This window comes from Microchirus variegatus (assembly GCF_963457635.1).
Source record: "Microchirus variegatus genome assembly, chromosome: 16".
Lineage (NCBI taxonomy): Eukaryota > Metazoa > Chordata > Actinopteri > Pleuronectiformes > Soleidae > Microchirus > Microchirus variegatus.
The window spans coordinates 18,884,123-18,902,764 of record NC_139817.1 but is presented as its reverse complement, the minus strand read 5'-3'; the positions used below and the strand labels follow the sequence as shown (position 1 = coordinate 18,902,764).

The following is an 18,642-nucleotide window of genomic DNA, read 5'->3' as shown; positions in this document are numbered from 1 at the left end:
GTCCCATGAAAAGATATAATAAAAAAATGATTAAAATGTGAGGGGTTTACTCACTTTTGTGATATACTATATCAGTCATATCCATTCAAACACTACCAACGTGGATTGAACTGTTGACCTTCTGGTTTGAAGGCAGCCCGCTCTACCTAATCAGCCAAAGCCACCATACTTCTGAGTAATACATTTTAAATGTCTTCCTCTAAAATGACAGGGTCTTTGTCATAATGTTACACATTGCTTCCCTGGGTTCCTAATCTGCAGCAGTTTAACAAAGGAACTGCTACATTTTTATGGTTATATATAATTCAAATATTGTACTAACATATTGTAATAACTAGCACATTTATCCAGTCCTGGTTAGTGAAACTCTGTCCAAATTTCTGCCTACTTGTCCAAAGTGTACAGTGATTGGCCTGTGGTCATCCCAGGTTCGCAATGGCCCCTCTCTCCTGACTTCACTGGTAGAGGAGGTGACACTTTCTGTGCTGTTGTCACTGATGACTGCAGACCCTCCTGTAGAGACGCCATTTTCCGCCTGCTCCTGAAAAGTGGGTAACACAGTGATGTGGGGGTCAACGCGTTCTAAGAGGAGTCGTGGCACTGCAGAAGGAGAGGGAGGGAGGCTACACACTGTGGCTGGAAATATCAGGGTCAGTTAAAGTAGTTTAAGGTGAGGGCAGTTTCTAGTGAGACCAAGAATTATCACCACACATGTGCAACAGTGTTTACTAGGGTGGTCGCTATGTTCAAAATTCTAGTGTATAAAATACAGTTATAAGCTGTCACACAAATACCTGCATTTCTAATCAGAAATTAAGTTTAAGAAGACGCACGCTCCCAGGGGTTGGAAAGAGGGTCTGATTTTATTACAACGAATTACGGGTCATTGTAAAATTGTTCAAAATTAATTTTTGGACCTGCTTGACAGCCCTAGTGTTTACAACAAGTGCGCCAGCACGGTTTGTTCAAGCGTTGTGCTACTTACCTTCTGCTTCAGACGGCTCTTCACTTCTTTAATACGCATTTTTGCATGGTCCTTAGCCTGCCAAACAAACAATGAATCAACCAATTTGTTAATTAAACAATCACACAAACAAAGCCACGACTACCATTTCACCTCATGTGTTATTTTATAAAAGAATCCAGGGATGTGCTTACGATCTTGTAAGCAGTCTTCATGGCTGGGTTTGCCTTGGTCTTCACTGTGTTGAAAATGGCCCCACCACCTTTCTGAAAAAAATAAAAAAGAACTACATAAATCACTAAATATATATAAATATTTACACGCAATGTATAGGACACACACTACGTCTCTGATATGTGCTGTTGTCAAACAACAAGCAATGAACAGATCAGTTTTAGGTATTTGTTTAAATACAATCACTGAAACCTGAAATACATCTGATCTTTGTTGATTATATTGTCAATAGAGAGAGAGCTGCACTTGATCATGATCAGGTTGACAGACTTATATTTCTGGCAAATATTATTAGAAATCCTGTTGGGCCATTATGTATGGAAAAGACTGGGTCTAACCTGTTGTCAGTAATTTCCCATTCAGGTTGCGTTCTTTAAATGGTTACTGTGACGGTTTGTGGATTCTCGAACAGTACATGTTCCTATTTATTTGAACAATTCCTTTTTAAAAAAGTAACTGAGCACTGAGGGACATTAAAGCTACACAAGGAACACTACCTGACAGGATCGACTGCCCAACTTGGCTTTATCTTCCATTTAAAGGAACTGCTAATGACTCTAAAAGGAGGAGGATGGACTTCGTTTTTAATTATCAGCCTCAGATATACATAAAATGTTTTTTGTTTGTTTGTTTGTTTATTAAATAAAAATGGCTGCTGCCAATTTCTGTCTTTTGTATGTATTACGGCCATGGATGTATTATATGAACTGGATAGAGCACCGCCCCCTCAGCCTTGAAGACAATTTTTACATGGTGGCCACTGTGGGTACTGCAACAGACAACCCCATAAAAACCCAAAAGCTCAAAAAGCAATTTTCCCATTGACCGCAATAGTAAAAGAGACGCCTGTGAAAGTGTCCACAGGACACCTCGAGACATGGACACAGGCTTTTATAGATCTTTATATGGTAGTGACAATACTGCGCATGCTCTAAGGGCCCCATAACCCGGAAATAAACGCGGAAGTCAAAAAACTTTTTTGGCATTATGCGCTGGGTGAGCAGCTTCATAGGAATGAACGGAAGCGAAGGGGCGGTGCTCTATCCAGTTCATATAATACATCCATGGTTCTGGCATATTACAGAATGTTTTCAGAATTGTCCATCCATATTTTATTTACCCAAACAGTGATATGAACATTTAGTTACCCCCATTTTACCCCCAAAATATGACACACTCAATAGGTTGTGCACAAACCATTTATATAGGTTTAGTAGTGATGGATAGTAATTATGTTTACTATCCAGAGCGCTGAAGTGCATTTGGTGTCGGCTAATTCTGCTGAACACACACATCCTATGTGCAAATTCTTGTAAAGATTTTTCTATTCATAAAATATGTATTTTTGTTAGACTCTTGCTTGTTTTTGCTGTTTGGTCACTACCATACAAAGGCTATTAATAATTGTTGTCTCCTGTATTGTCAATATTATGACAGAATCACGGCCAGAATTGGCTGGTAGTTTGCCTTTTTTTTTCTGATTGAGGGAAGTGGGTCAGAGGACCAAGGTTTAAGTGCCAAGGTTCACTAATGGTGAGGACAGATCATATGAGAATGGGTGTTCATCGTGTTTCTTGTTGGTCCTACTTTCTAGAACTGTTTACTTCCCATTTACATCGCATGCACACACCCAGTGTACCCGAATAGTTGCACAAAATAGGCTTTTAGGTGTCATATTAGTAGGGGTGGAAAACGCCAGACATCGCAAAACGATATTATTACGATATTTAAGTTACAATACAATATCATCACAATAATGCAAAATACTGAGTATTTGATTATGGATCTTTCCCCTCACCCCTAGTTAATAGGGACGCAGATTACTGTTGAACCGAAGCTGAAACACTTGTCTTGATACAGATCATTTTTAACATGTGAATATAGCCAGATGACTACATCTTTCCAGGTTTTAATCTTAAATGTCACACATGAATTTACTATATTTAATAGTAGTGGTGTCTGTAAGTGGTAGCATTCAGACTAGCTCACCTTTACAGTGAACAGCCACTGGTGGTAGGTCTTGTCACTGGCTGTGGGAGAATGTTGTAACAATGAAAAATGATTATCATTTAGTGAGCATACTGGACACAAGCTATCAGCTTTTCCACTCTAGATGACCACTTAGTTTGCTTTGCTATTCACATATTCACACTGTAAACTATACACTACACTATAAAGTGTTTTTTTCTATCATACATCTTTTGAACATCATTTATACATGGATTTTGAGCATAGGTCAAGAACAAAAAAACACTGTATAAATAAAAGGGACACACATTTAGTTAGCATAGTGAAGGAAGTAATATAATCTTATAGTAATGAGAAAATAGAGGAATAATGCAAAAATGATTTCCTCATAATAAGAGGCCATACTCAAATAAAGAATGGAAAAAATACACAGCCCATTTCACGAGCAACGTGCTGTGATCTGCTGGTCATTTACAGTACATACTGTTAAGATGACTGGTCAGAATGTGAGCTATTTGTATTTCATACATAAAAAGGAGTCTATTTTGACAAATGCAACTTTTAATAAGTTCCAGATGTGATCAATTACAGATCAGACCTCTAACAATCTCTCATCACAAAAATCAGACCTAACCACACAATTTTTGTGACCTGCTGTTAAGATTGTTAATAAACTGTAGTGTATGTGGAGACGTGAGATCACATGACCAACTAAAAATATGGAAGTGCATTTGAGAAATGTATAACAAAATTGGACTGATCAGGACAGACATCCCAATCAAACAACAATTCATTTATCTTGTCTCCTCTCTTATTTGAGCAATTAACCCTGTGATAGGAATGACACTACATGTATGACGCTAAAAAAACAAATTATGGGATCACTCTCGTCAGTGAGCCTGCTCAAGATTTAACAAATTATCACATCACAACTGACATACCTGCATATTCACCCATGCTGATCTCCTCCTCAAAGATGTCACTGAAACCTTCGCCCGAGTTCAACAGATCTAGACGGCCATCAATAAACTGCAGAGTGAGAATAACATGAGGGTGGGTAGTTAACAATTAGGGATGCACCTATACAATAACAGTATCTGACTGATACTAGGCATATGTACTTAATCTAACCTCATCCTAACCATAGAACAGGTGTTTAAATTAAAATGTTAGAATCAACTTTATGGGGGACTTGCTTTTTATCCCAATAAGGAAAACAAGTCCCCTTAATGTGACTGTGTAAACAGATTTCAGTCCACACAACATGAGTAATACCTGGACAAGAGGGAATGTGTATAATCAGTGATTATGAGCATACCTGTTTGAAGAGCTGCAGGTGAATGGCACTCTGCAGAAACTGTCTCATGGCACTGGACCGATGATTTACAAAGGTGTCCTGGTTAAATGTTATTGGCTCTCCCTAAAAAAACAGTAACACAGTTGAAAGTTAGATCTGCCTTAGTATTAGTTACAGCATTGTCTCATCATAGGTTCCAGTTTGTTCATTTTACTAAGATTCTGATCAGGCCCCATCAAGTCTCAAAAGGCTGGTAGTATCTCTCCTAATAGATCACTTCCCAAAAAATGCTGTCACAGCCTCCCCGGGATCTCCCTACCTTCTCTGTGTGCGTGAGAGTTTTTCATTCACAGCAGTAGCTGAGTGCCCTGATTACACGGACATACCTGCATCTCATCAAGTCAACATATCCCATTCTTAAACCCCGGCTCTTCACCCACTGATCGCCAGATCATTAATCTACTTCTTGTGGTAATGTACGAGGCAGTTCTCCAATGAAGTCCTGGCACAGGTGAACCTGAACTATCATTAGCTATGCTGCCATAGACCTAGTCTGATGGGTGAACACCCATGTGATTAGCACTTAGTCTCTCTTTATGTGTCCTAATTCTGCAGATGAGAGTATCAAGATATAACATTATTACTGTTATTACCCGTGATGGGCACTGCTATTTTTTTTTCTACTATTATTAAAGCTATACTAACCTTTCTTGCATTTTTACACCTTTCTTTTGTAATCTTAAATTGCTCCTAATAAGCGTATGGCACTCTGAAAGGTAAGATAAACCCACCAGGTTTTGAAAATCATCATCATTTAATTCTCATATTATTATGATAAAAGTATGACCAATTAAAATATTCAGACCGAATAAAATAATTGGCCGAGCTTCCTGTCCGTCATCTGTCGCACGCCTCGCTGATCGCTGTCGCTTGGGGCCCCTATCAGCTCGGGGCCCCAAGCAGATGCCTGCCTTGTCTGTTCACAAGCTGCGCCTCTGGTCAGAGCACAGCGGAGAACCTGAGCATGCTGTGTCCAGGCTGCTAATGAATCACGCCTGTGCACAGCTCTTGCTGTTCCGCCCGGGAGGGTGGGACTTTGAGGGAGGTGGAGGTGTTCACGTTCAAATTTTTACTAAGTGCTGTGAGACATGCAAGAAAGGTAAGTATAGCTTTAATTGATGCTGTTATTATTAATGACGTAACAATTGTCCCCAATTTCTTTTTCATTCTGTTGAAAAGGTAGTTTTTTCTCTTCACTGCCAAGTCCTATGTCCTGTCAATGTGACATTTGATGTGCTATTATGACCAAACCCACATGCAAGGATTAACATTATCTGTGTCAGTGTTTGTTAATACACATCCACCGTGGCGCCAGATCAAAGCATGTACCAACCGACTCTATCTGCAGTGCGTTCCTGTAGCTGCCAAACAGCGCCACCTGACTCTTGAGAAAGGCTTGAGCCACACCGTCCCCCGTTGTTGTCGAAACCTTCTTCAAACGACTTTTTAAGGATGAAACCTTTGGGACAATTGTTCATAGATATTAGAACACTGTTCTGAGAATGTTTACATCCATACTGAATATTTATAATTTGCATACTGTATAATAGTTCCTCACCACATCATTGGGCAGGCTTTGAAGGTCATCATAGGGGGTTTCCATGGTGTTTGTGTCAATATTCAGGACCACCACATCATCCAGAGCCATCCCTCGTACTCTCTACGAGAAGAAATAGCACATGTCATTAAAATGTGTCCCTGCACTTGAAAGACAGGTGAACGTGTCATTTAAAACCTGTTAGTACCGGAGTTAAAAAATAAAATACTTTGTTATAAAATTTTAAATGACATTGATGTCATAGCTATGTGCTGCGTATAGACACCTACCTCCATCAGGCTGGTATGTACTCCAATGAGGTAGGGCATTGGGGCACTAAGAAAAAACAAGATTTGTTAAAACTTGTATGCCTTACATAATAGATTGGTGATGGGACCTTCACCCTCTAACTAACCTCAAAGACAGGGGTAGGCAATTACTTTCCCCAATGGCCACATGAGAAACAAAATATTGTTGAGGGCCGGACCAATGGGCTGAATTAACTCTGCTGCTCAATACAAATGTTATCTCTTTATAAAAAGCAGTAAATGATATCGTTTTGGTGTAAATTGGGCAGCATACAAAGACACAATAAACAAAATTAAGGAAAATGTAGATTTTATTCAATCATACCCAACTAATTCTTGTGAAAATATCAAATTACTATACTGTATAATGAATACTATTATACTGTGTAGTGGTATAGTGTAGTGAGCATTGTTCGACACCACCAAATTGATCAATGTGTGGAAATGTCAGGAGTATGTCATACTCTAGAAACCTGTTATTAACGTTCTAATTTCTAATTAACCTTACGTGGGCCAAGTCAGGGAAACCTGGAAACCTGGATCAAACTTTTCTTAGAATGCTCCCTCCTACTTCCTGGATCTATCTGAACACTACTACATTTTGCATGCACAGACTAAAGTTAAAAAGAATCATCAACTGGATGTTCATGAAGTCATTGTTTATTAACAATGGACAAATTACCATTGTTATTAACTTCTCTCAAGGTGCTGTGGAGATATTACATTGATACATTAATTTTAACCCACCCAGATTCACATCTGAAATCTGAAAAGATCGATAAAAACTAGACATTTTATCTCGTCATTGTTCCATTGTGTTAAGTCACACTGACACAGACCTTTGAGCTGCAAATTCTATGATAATGGCCTTTTTCTTTGGACTAAGAGACTCTATGCATATCAGCACAGCAGCATAACAATGCCAATGGTTTTTGTCATGTCTATTTTTCATGCCATTTCAGTAGAAGAGAAAAAATAAACACAACTCAAATGAGGAGTAACACATTATAAAAAGATGTGCATGTGTTGTTACCTCTTTAGGACATTTTCTGGCAAAAACATTGACCTTGTCTGGACTAGTAGTGGATACCAGAACCTAGTCCTAATGAGGCAACACCTAATTTCTCCAAAGTCTGAACAAGTGTCTTGAATCCTGGGTTGCTTACGGTACTGACGCCAACATGTCCTTCACTACCATAAATGTCACAGCCTCCGTTATCTCCTGATGTCGTGGTGGGATATGGGGCAGCATTGTAAAGAGTCTGCCATGAGGACCGTGTTCGTCAATGTGTTTCCAGTTAGCTGATATTGTCCTACATTTCTTCTCAGCGAAAGGCTGCCTTTCTGTCGTGTTTCCACGTTCTCTCCTCATTATTGATCCACACACATCACTTGCAGCTGCAATAACACAGGTGCATTCAAGGTGCGGCGCATTAATCGTTTTTCTTCGATTCTGTTTTTATGATCGCGAGAAGCCAAAATCGTGGTCACTCTATGCATTACGGTGAAACGCAGTAACAACAGGTAAAAGGACATTACTATGGGGTATATGGAGCGGGGGTTGTGACGACGCTGCATGACAATAGGTGATAAGTGGCGACAGTATGGCTGTGGATAGTAAAGCCCAATTTATACTTCTGCGTAAAGTGCTCTGCGTAGGTTACGCAGAGACTCTGCGTCGACGCAGAGACTCTGCGTCGACGCAGAGCCTGTCGAAGAGCCTCTACGTAGTCTCCGACTGCACAAAATATTTTTTAAGTGTCCGTCACTCCGTCAAGGGACAACGGAGAAGGCAAGAGCTGCGATTGGTCCTCAGGACAGGCCGAGCTAAGCTGCTCTGTGCCGGCTCACAGTGCGCACCCGACCGTCCACAGAGGCGGAGCTCATCCCCGCCGATAACGCCGCTGCCAAACTATAAATACGCCATATCTTAACACACACAGCACATGTTCCCCTACTGATCGGGCGGGAAATTGCAGCGCGTGTCCGTCACCACGACGCAGAAGTATAAAGGCTCGAGGCGTCTCCGTGGTGACGCAGACGGATAACGCATACGCAGTCGGAGAAGTATAATGTGGCCTTAAGTTAGATGTCGAACATAACACTGATGTAACGTTATTACATTATTCTTTGTGGTTTTCAAGAAACTTCCCATAGTTACAGCGTGGAGGCAATGCAGAAGTATAAACCTGAATTGATCCAACTTAAATTTATTTGACAAGATGACCACAACTGTGTGAGATAAGCTATATTCCTGGAAAACGTGAAAAATTACTGTACCTTGTCGGATGACATTGTTGTTTTCTGCAACGTGCTGATGTGAGTAGTGGAGGAGGTGGCGTGTCGCACTGTCTGGGTGGTATTTTACGACAGCGCTGTTACACTCAGCAACTGTGGGGAGCGCTTGTGAGTTGAAAATCTAAAATGCTGCCCTGTGTTACTTTAACGTTAGGGATAAGGCTTTGTTTAGGCTGTTCAAACCTTGTGTGTGTGTGCGTGTGTGTGATGATAAGCACGATACTAACCAACAGTAGTCTAACAGATGTTGTGGAAGGACAGGAATGTAAACATGTTGCCAGTGCATTGGATGTAGCATGGCTGCAGAACCATGGACACATGCTGTTAACTGAGCCCAAGGAAGAGAAGAAAAGAAAGAAAGAAAGAAAGAAAGAAAGAAAGAAAGAAAGAAAGAAAGAAAGAAAGAAAGAAAGATGTCAATCAAACATGATATTAAAACTCAAAATGACCATTTTCAGATGTTCAAAGATGTATTTTCTGATATAATCTTCAGCTAATCAAATAAGCGTCTTACTGTACCACTTTTGGAAATATGTAGGAAGTGTTTTTCTTTACCAGCATTGACTCATATAATATGATGTGCCTACCTCTACATATTACTATTGTTTTTGACTACACAACTATCATCAAGATTGACATTGCTGCTTTGCTGTATATAAACATATAGTTTTTACACTAATGCTTTAAACATTGGTCTGTCATGATATTGATTTACAGTGGTATGCAAAAGTTTGGGCACCCATGTACATTTTCATGATTTTCCTTTATAAATCATTGGTTGTTTGGATAAGAAAAGTGTGCAAGAATTATTTAAAAAAATTTGGCATGTGCATACATTTTAATTATCATTTTATTGATTTCAATACCTTTAGCAATAATTATTGGAACTCAAAATTGGTTTGGTAACCTCAGTGACCCTTGACCTCCATACAAAGGTGAATCCAATCATGAGAAAGAAGGTAGGTAGTAGGTATTTAAAGAGGCCAATTGTAAGTGTTTCTCCTCTTCGCATCTTCTCTGAAGAGTGGCAACATGGGAGCCTCAAAACAACTCTCAAATGACCTGAAAACACATGATTGTTCAACATCATGGTTTAGGGGAAGGATACAGAAAGCTATCTCAGATATTTAAGCTCTCAGTTTCAACTGTGAGGAACATTGTGAGGAATTGGAAGACCACAGGCACAGTTCTAGTTAAGGCCCGAAGTGACAGACCAAGAAAAATCTCAGATAAGCAGAGGCGAAGGATGGTGAGAACAGTCACAGTCAACCCACAGACCAGCTCCAAAGACCTACAACATCATCTTGCTGCAGATGGTGTCACTTTGCATCGTTCAACTATTCAGTGCACTTTACACAAGGAGATGCTGTATGGAAGAGTAATGCAGAAAAGGCCTTTTCTCTGCACCCGCCACAAACAGTCGCTTGAGGTATGCTAAAGCACATTTGGAATAAGGTGCTGTGGATTGATGAAACTAAAATAGACTTATTTGGGCAAAACAAGGGGCGTTATGCATGGTGGAAAAAGAACACAGCATTCCAGGAAAAACACTTGGTGGTGGTTCCATCATGCTGTGGGGCTGTGTGGCCAGTGCAGGGACTGGGAATCTTGTTAAAGTGGAGGGTCACATGGATTCCACTCAATATCAGCAGATTCTGGAGAACAATGTCCAGGAATCAGTGACAAAGTTGAAGTTGTGTCGGGGCTGGATCTTTCAACAAGACAACGACCCTAAACACTGCTCAAAATCTACTAAGGCATTCATGCATAGGAACAAATACAACGTTCTGGAATGGCCATCTCAGTCCCCAGACCAGAATATTATTGAAACCATCAAACCTGACTAAACTGGAGATGTTTTGTAAAGAAGAATGGTCCAAAATACTTTCCACCAGACTCTAATTGGAAGCTATAGGAAGCGTTTAGAGGCTGTTATTTCTGCAAAAGGAGGATGCACAACATTTTTATTTTGTGGTGCCTAAACTTATGCACATGCCTAATTTTGTTTAAATAATTCTTGCACACTTTCTGTAAATCATATAAACTTTATTTCACTTCTCAAATATCACTGTGTTTTTCTCCAATATGATATATTTAACTGACATTTCTTATCCAAACGACCAATGATTTATAAAGGAAAATCCTGAACATTTACAGAGATGCCCAAACTTTTGCATACCACTGTACATATCTATGTTTCTAATATGTTTTTCAATATCGGTTGCTGCCTAATTACTTTTGTTTACATGACTATATAGCCAAATCTGACCTGAGAGTCTGAAAAGATTTCAATAAAATGAACAAACAAAAAGTGTTCTCTACTTACAGTGCTTAGCTTGCTACAGCAGATGAGGATTCGGCGTTCATGAAGCATACTAGCGTATAGATGAAGCATGTTATTGACATCTACTGCGACAAAATACTCAGTTAGGTTTCTCTGCAAGGATCAAACACAATAAGAAAAAAAAACAAAGTGGTAAGTGGTGGAGACCAGCTAACCATGACTGATGACGTCAACTGTGGTTCAAGGTCAGGTCAGGTCAATATTGCAGAGAAAGTGTAGCAACCTGTAGCTGTTCTGAGCACAATGCATTATTTCATAACATGAATGGTGAAAAGGGGCTTCCTAATCTTTCTGAAAAAATACTGATATTGTCAAACATCTATTGTGTAGTATTTTTTACTAGCACAGCAACAGACTGACAATGTGCAATTTGACACCAGACACATTACGTCCATCCATATAAAAACTGTGTGTTGTAATATTTACATACTTGTCTGTGTGTGGCAAACAGCAACTTTCAAACAGAAAAAATCAAATATATAAATTCTCATGTTGACTTAAACTCTACATTTCTGATTATCTTATTAGCTTCACCCTTCCTTTGATAATGACATACATACATATTTTCTGATTTCTTTGCACCACATCACAAAAAAAAACATTGCATCTGAATAACTTCTGGTTTGTGGACAAAAGAGATTTCAACGTTTTCCAACATTTAATGGCACAAACAACTAATTGATTCATCAAACAGATTCATCAATCAATTATGAAAATAGTTGTTATTTGCAGCCCTAGTGTGCAGCTCGTCATGTTACTTTTTAATAGAACTGATAGATAGAAATATCAACACTCACATTCTCTGGTATGCTGGGAAGTTCCATGGTGTCAGGCACAGTGAAGAAGGAATGCTGCAGAAAATAGAAAGAGTCAGCCTTAGATATAATAGCCTGTAGGAGACACTGCTTCAACTACAAATGTGTGCCCAGAAACATGGGGGAAAAAAAAAACATACATTTTTCCTATATCAAAAATACAAAAAAGGAAATAATGGGTTATGTTGCCCCTCTTGTGACATGATTATCCACATACACTGCCCTACTCTGTCCATTAGAGACATCAAAGTCAGTCGTGTCAGGGTATTGAATGTCCATCATAGTTATCAGTCCTACTCATACAGGACACAAGTACACACACCCACAAACATGGCTGCCTTTAGCAAGTCACCTGAAAAAAGCTAGAAGCCTGTCAATTGACCCAATAGTTACACGATTAATAGCCAGATTGATGCATTTATAGAAAGATGCAACTCCTCATCTCATTCCCTTGGTAAAACATTGAGGAGACACTGGAATAACTCTTCCCAACAGACAGGAACTAAAGCCTCTTGTCTACTTATGGCTCCAGCCATGGATGTATTATATGAGCTGGATAGAGCACCGCCGCTTTGCTTCCGTTCATTCCTTTGAAGCTGCTCACCCAGCGCATATGCCAAAAAGTTTTTGACTTCGGCATTTATTTTCGGGTTATGGGGCCCACAGAGCATGTGCATTAGTGTCACTACCATGTTGCCTCTCGGCTGTGTGAACGAGCCGTCCGCATTATCGACTTGCTCGGCGCGTACACGAACAGCGAGAGGCATGATGGGAGTACGCTAATGATGTGCGCAAGCGGATTTCATGAATACCGACGTCATGTTAACTTTGGCTTTAGTTTATATGTGTTACAGGAATAATGTTCTTTTTGCCTGATTTCCCTTATATAACTGTATAATTATTATTATGAACAATAACAACGTGTTAAAGTAGTTGTATAACTCCCGATTCTTTCACTCAACCGGTTATATTCAACTATAACTTGCGTGTTCATCACATTTAACAGTAACTTCATGAACCGATAGTGACGATAAGACAAACAGCATCCCCGGGAAACATTGGTGAAGTGACCGCAGGTCTCAGTGCATCACACGGTCACAGCTCAGCAGTCCACACCGTCATCAGTGTCACGATGTCCGGGACTGAACGCAGTGATAAAGTGCAGCATGTCGGTCTCCTCTCCTCAATGAATCACACAACAGCTCGTTAATACATCGATAATACGTTTGAGAATAAATGTTAATGAGCGACGAATAAATAACTAAAACCTGCTTTATCATAATATTTTAAAAAAACGTAAATGAAACCCCTGCATTGTGTTCATTTATTCACATTTCTCATAACGTTTTCATGGCGTACGGTTCACTAACAGCAGCGCCGTTCCTGAGACGCCACATGACCGCGCTTGGCTGTGCTCGTACACAGTCACTCTGGGAAATAAGATTTGTCTGGGCTTTTTATGGCCTTTAGGAATGTTTTTCAAATATGAAACTCCATCCATCCATCCATTATCTAATATGAAACTCCATTAATTAAAAATATCGAATATAAAGATTTGTAAAAGCCTGTGTCCATGTCTCGAGGTGTCCTGTGGACACTTTTACAGGCGTCTCTTTTACTATTGCGGTCAATGGGAAAATTGCTTTTTGGGCCCCACGGGATTTTTTGTTGCAGTACCCACAGTGGCCACCATGTAAAAATTGTCTTCAAGGCAGAGGGGGCGGTGCTCTATCCAGTTGATATTATACATCCATGGTCCCAGCTCGCCTTGCATACCCGAGGCACTGCACAGGTTGGTTTTCCACGACAAAATAGTACCTACTCAAGGTGGCCAGACTCCGTCTGGCACAGTCACTGGAATGAAATACAGCGTCATTGTTTGTGATGTGGCTCACCAATCGTGATCAACAGTGCTGTCGCACCAGACTCCAGAGAAATTGAGATTTTTGACATTTCCCTGGCAATTGTTGAAGAGTAACCCATGTTTTTTAGGATTGTTAAGTCTTTTAACTGATCTACAGTTCAGCATTGTTCGGCTTGTTTCTTGTGTTGGACTTCTGCTCATGCCTCTTCCTGTGACGGCACTCTACCCAATCAGCGGCCGGCAGTCTAGCTATGTCGCGCATAGTGTCGCCTCAGCTCGCTTGGAACCTCGTCAGAGCAGGTACTAAAATCTTAGCGTCTATCAGTAGTGGAAACGCAAAATAACCTTGCCGTGCCAAGCCGGTGGAAGCATCACTCAAGCTTTTTCCTCTTCAAGAATGGTTTGAAGGACAGAATAATGCAGAATGGAGCCAAATGAAGTGTGTAAAAAAGGTAATATGACCCGGTAGAAAAAATATTATTATTGTTTCTATCCACGTGATCCACGTACCAGGAGTGTGTGGATGCGATCGGGTAAAAATCCAACTCACCACGCCAAGATGAACAGGGACCCTGGGCTCAGGGATAGGGAGCACGTGCAGTGACACCAGGAGCTCTTGCCTTTGGCTTTCCTGGGGGAGAAGGAAAATGTATCTGAAATCCATGCATCCATTCATGGTCACATTCTCATGCAATACACACAAACAGAACTCAATCATCTCTTGGATTATTATGATGAGAAGCAGCAGTACTTCATTCTTCTGTTAAGTCCCAGTGCCATGTTATTATCACACGTGTTTATATATTCCATAGGTCATCAGTGTAATAAAAAATTTAATCTCATGGCCATTTTGTACTTTTCCATAATGTAAGAACAACATGTCAAATCAGGGCTAATTCTTATTGGTGAGAGTTTAGTGATCTGTCATCACTTACCTGGCCTTTGATTGTGTAATCTGCGAGGATATTAAGTAGCTTGTAGAAGACCTCGAACCAGGGCAGGTAGCTGAGAGACACAAAGTGTTTTGCACTTTTACAAAGATGAGTGTGACACAGTTATAGTAAACTAATCACTCTTTTTAAAAGTTTTCTTTAAGTTGACATTTTTAAAACTGACACGCCAATAATGCAATGTAGCAGGTTAGTCTGGTTGTCACTGAAGTGACGCTTTAACTGGGTTGTCTATTAAGGCTCTCATCTCATCCAGGTCAGAGCATCCTCAGGAGTTTAGCTATCAGCAATTGGACTTGCTATAGTGTAAAGTGTATAGTGTAAGTCTTTCATATCAAGTAGTTGATATTCAAGTGGCAAGTGTTTGTCATCAGAAGAATCTGAACTCGCTATGTTGAAATTGCAATAATCACAATAATGGCGCTATGCTCTATTAAAGAAGACCTAAAACTATTAATATCATAAACTTATCATGGGAATGTTAACCGACATTGGAAATCAAGTTTCCCCACAGACTTCCATTCAAACTTTTTTTTAACTGATTAATATGCCATTTCAACCTTTTTCCCTGAAGTGAAGTATGACAAAATGTGTAGGACCTGGACCAGGATTTATTTAATCATCACTAGAGAAATATACCAGAAAATCACTGCCGATGACAGTGGGCAAAGAAGATATGAGAATTGATTGAAAAACACAATATACAACAAGTATAGCGTGGGATCTTTTAATTTCATGGAGTTGATAGCCTGATCATTAGCAAGAAAACCCTCCATTATGCTACAACCTCCAATTATTCATAGTTAATAGGAAAAAAAAATAAGAATAACCACTGGTTCCTCTTCATCACTGTAGCTAAGCCGACACTGAATCACAGCTCTACTGACCCGTCTATCACTTTCACCCTAGCAGTGAGAGAGTGGAGCCAGCCGTCTGTGAGCTCACAGGCACCACCCACCCAACCCTCACACAGACACAGCAAAGAAGTGAAACTGAACTCACAGCTCGTGAAAAAGGAAACAGTGGTGTGCTATATGCAAAAATAAAATGCAAGATGAACAAAAGACAGAATTAAATCCTACCTGTATTTTATCCTGTATTTTTAAACTTAAACAACTAAGACCAGTGGTTTTCAAACATTTTATACCAAGTACCACCTGAGAAAATACTGAGCTCTTGAAGTAACACCATTATCGGCAATGTTAAAATACAGTGGTGTTAAAAAAAAAAAAAAAAAAAAAAAAAAAACATCTTAATCCAACACACCCCAATCGGTCGAAGTAGATGCTGCACACGTTTGAGTCTGGTTCCGGTTTCTTAAGAAATGTTTTTTTATGAACAGTCGACACAGCATTTAATCAGCACACAGAGCGATTTCCCCACTGAGCTGCTGCTGAATTGCATTTAATGTCAAACCAAACCCAGAATTTCTGTTTTGACAGTTTTTCTCATGTTTACTTATGTTAAAACATTTTCAGGCTCACTCACCTGAGAATGCAGTAGCAGGTATGTGCACCTGAGGACAGTCGACAGAAACCAAATCTCTGTTTGCTCTTGATGTCAGTCAACACAAATGTGAAGTTTTGTCCGACCTGGTTGATTGACGGGCTGAGAGATTCAGTGGGCAAAGAAAGAGAGAGAGTAAGTGATCTGATATGATAAATTCACAAAACAAATCTGTGCTGTGTGCTGAACCTGCAGAGGAAAATGTCTGAGCGTGTGTGAGAGAAAAGAGTGTGTACCTGTCCATGCTGAAGGGGAAACAGAACTTTGGCACAGTCTGAAGAGTTTCCTGTTGGACACGGATGAAAGATGTATTATCTGCAGTGTATAGTGATGGTTTTACAGTGTGTATTATACAGAAGTGATCCATGGAGTGACTTAAAGAACCACAGTAGGGACAGAAATAAAGTTGTATGAAAAAGAAACAAATGAATAGCTTCATTAATTGAAACATAGGCCATTCCAAACCTGGTCTGTGTAATCCTCGGGGAACTGCCTTTTCACTTCAGGTGCTGTTAGAAAGGACATGAAATATGAAGTTATTGTGTAGAAGTGATCAAGATCAAATCGATTGTGACTAGAGTCAACATGACCATCTAAGATAGGCAGGTCAAAGACCTGACACGCATAAAGTTCATTAACTCATCAGACTGATTAAATCTCAAACCAGCCACACAACTTGGCTTGGGCTTCACAATGACCCATGACCGGTGTTTCATGATCTTTTAAACATTAACCAATCATGCGTGTGGTCAATAAATACAGATTTATTTATTTTTTTCCATCGGTGCCTTGATTGACACGTTCATTATTTATTTATTTTTCTTTTCAATTTTATTTATTGAATTGTCTGTTTTTGATCTATACATTTATTTTACACCACACATGTTTTTATTGTGAAGTTAATAAGTAAAATCCACTTTAACTTTGAAATTCTATGAAATATCAGCATGAATATTAATGCAATATCATGATGGAATATAATATAATATTTTGAAGCTAATGTTGCCCACCACCTCCTAAACAGATGTTTTTTCTTCCCCACTTCTTTTCTCAAGACCAGACTGGACACTTGTCACATTTGAGTCTTTACACATCAAAAACTGGACTGTAATGTCCATATTTACAGAGGAATTGTACATTACAAAAAGAACCACATTATTAATGAATGTGCAAATGACAAATGATCCAAACTATTCACTTAAACCTCATTGCTTAATTTAAATAATGATACATATCTTCTGTTATTATGTCCTAATCAGAATGGAAAGACAAAAATGATAAGTGGAGTGAAGTCAGCTAATGAATGAAGCTATGCGAAGGATTAAAGTAAGGAGAAGAGCAGCACTATTCAGATTACAGAAGGAACTGTGTGACACACAGATAAATATGGCATCTGACGAATGAACAGGAAATGTTGAGGCACAAGACTCTAACAGGAAGTCATTCTAAGAAATACAGCCTCTCCTCTGTACCAAGGAAATGTGTCATAACCAGCAGATTTCAAATAGCCTGATACAAAGAGACAGAAGATGGAAAACCATACATCAGCTTTTACCCACACATTTTTGACACCTTAGAATTAAGTGGCGTCTTCTCTTGAGCCCATGTTTGCATCATTTGTAAAACCTCTCACTGAGTCCCTCTGAATAAAATCACATCTCAAGTCTTGTCTGAGGCGTAAAAGCAGATCTTCACTATTCAATAGTGCTGTCAAACGGTTAAAATATTTAATCGCGATTAATCGCATTAATGTCATAGTTAACTCAAGATTAATCGCATGTGGATGTGGAATGCTCATACACCACCCGACCAACAGTGCTGCATCAATTAATTATTAATAGAGCACTACTAAATGTATCAACATTTAAAGGTGCATTATGTAACAATGTGGCCAAAAACTGTTACTACACTCAAAATCAAAACACTGCGGCGAGTCGTATCAGCCTCCCACTCCACCCCTCCCTTCCAGAGTCGAGGTTGCCAGAGCGGTTGACATGTAACTCCGTCAGCAACGAGAGGAGAGAGCGTTTTATCATAAATGAGTGGCTCTAAGACACACAATTCTGTTCTCTCAGTAAAGATCAAGATGTATGATAATTTATGGTAACATAAATTATTATATTATTATTATAGCTGTTGACTAGGGATGGATATATCAGATGGAATAACTTTATGCATGATATTTGACAGAACTGTCCTTCATTTTACAATGTTATATAGCAGGGCTGCCAACTTCTGACAAATCCTTAGAGTGAGACATCGTGGCATGCGGGGCAAATTACCACCACACACCCAATATATTTATTTATGGTAATATTTTATGTATCACAAGGGTATTAATGCTTTATACAATAATAGGGTAAATCATTTTGACACTGTCCGGAATCGATCCTATACCCTTACCGACACCGGCGTGCCACCGCCGCCCGGACAGGTTCTGCCCGGAGCCACAACCCCGCCGTACCAAAGCGGGTATGGCAGCCGCCCACCGGGAGCG

The 18,642-nt window shown here is 39.6% G+C and overlaps 1 protein-coding gene across 1 annotated transcript in view; it reads right to left on the bottom strand.

Annotated features, from left to right (window-relative positions):
* Positions 1 to 18,642, bottom strand: part of dennd1a (DENN/MADD domain containing 1A) — a 39,587-nt gene that overhangs the window by 10,122 nt on the left and 10,823 nt on the right. The window contains exons 3-19 of the mRNA XM_083902434.1: positions 16,611 to 16,654; positions 16,382 to 16,431; positions 16,128 to 16,247; positions 14,625 to 14,694; positions 14,240 to 14,320; positions 11,808 to 11,861; positions 10,993 to 11,103; positions 8,894 to 8,994; positions 6,351 to 6,396; positions 6,082 to 6,183; positions 5,857 to 5,982; positions 4,485 to 4,586; positions 4,108 to 4,195; positions 3,188 to 3,228; positions 1,159 to 1,230; positions 986 to 1,042; positions 389 to 541 (exon numbers count right to left, since the gene is read on the bottom strand). Coding sequence (XP_083758560.1) covers positions 389 to 541; positions 986 to 1,042; positions 1,159 to 1,230; positions 3,188 to 3,228; positions 4,108 to 4,195; positions 4,485 to 4,586; positions 5,857 to 5,982; positions 6,082 to 6,183; positions 6,351 to 6,396; positions 8,894 to 8,994; positions 10,993 to 11,103; positions 11,808 to 11,861; positions 14,240 to 14,320; positions 14,625 to 14,694; positions 16,128 to 16,247; positions 16,382 to 16,431; positions 16,611 to 16,654 — 1,418 coding nt within the window. The remainder of the gene's footprint in view (positions 1 to 388; positions 542 to 985; positions 1,043 to 1,158; positions 1,231 to 3,187; positions 3,229 to 4,107; positions 4,196 to 4,484; positions 4,587 to 5,856; positions 5,983 to 6,081; positions 6,184 to 6,350; positions 6,397 to 8,893; positions 8,995 to 10,992; positions 11,104 to 11,807; positions 11,862 to 14,239; positions 14,321 to 14,624; positions 14,695 to 16,127; positions 16,248 to 16,381; positions 16,432 to 16,610; positions 16,655 to 18,642) is intronic.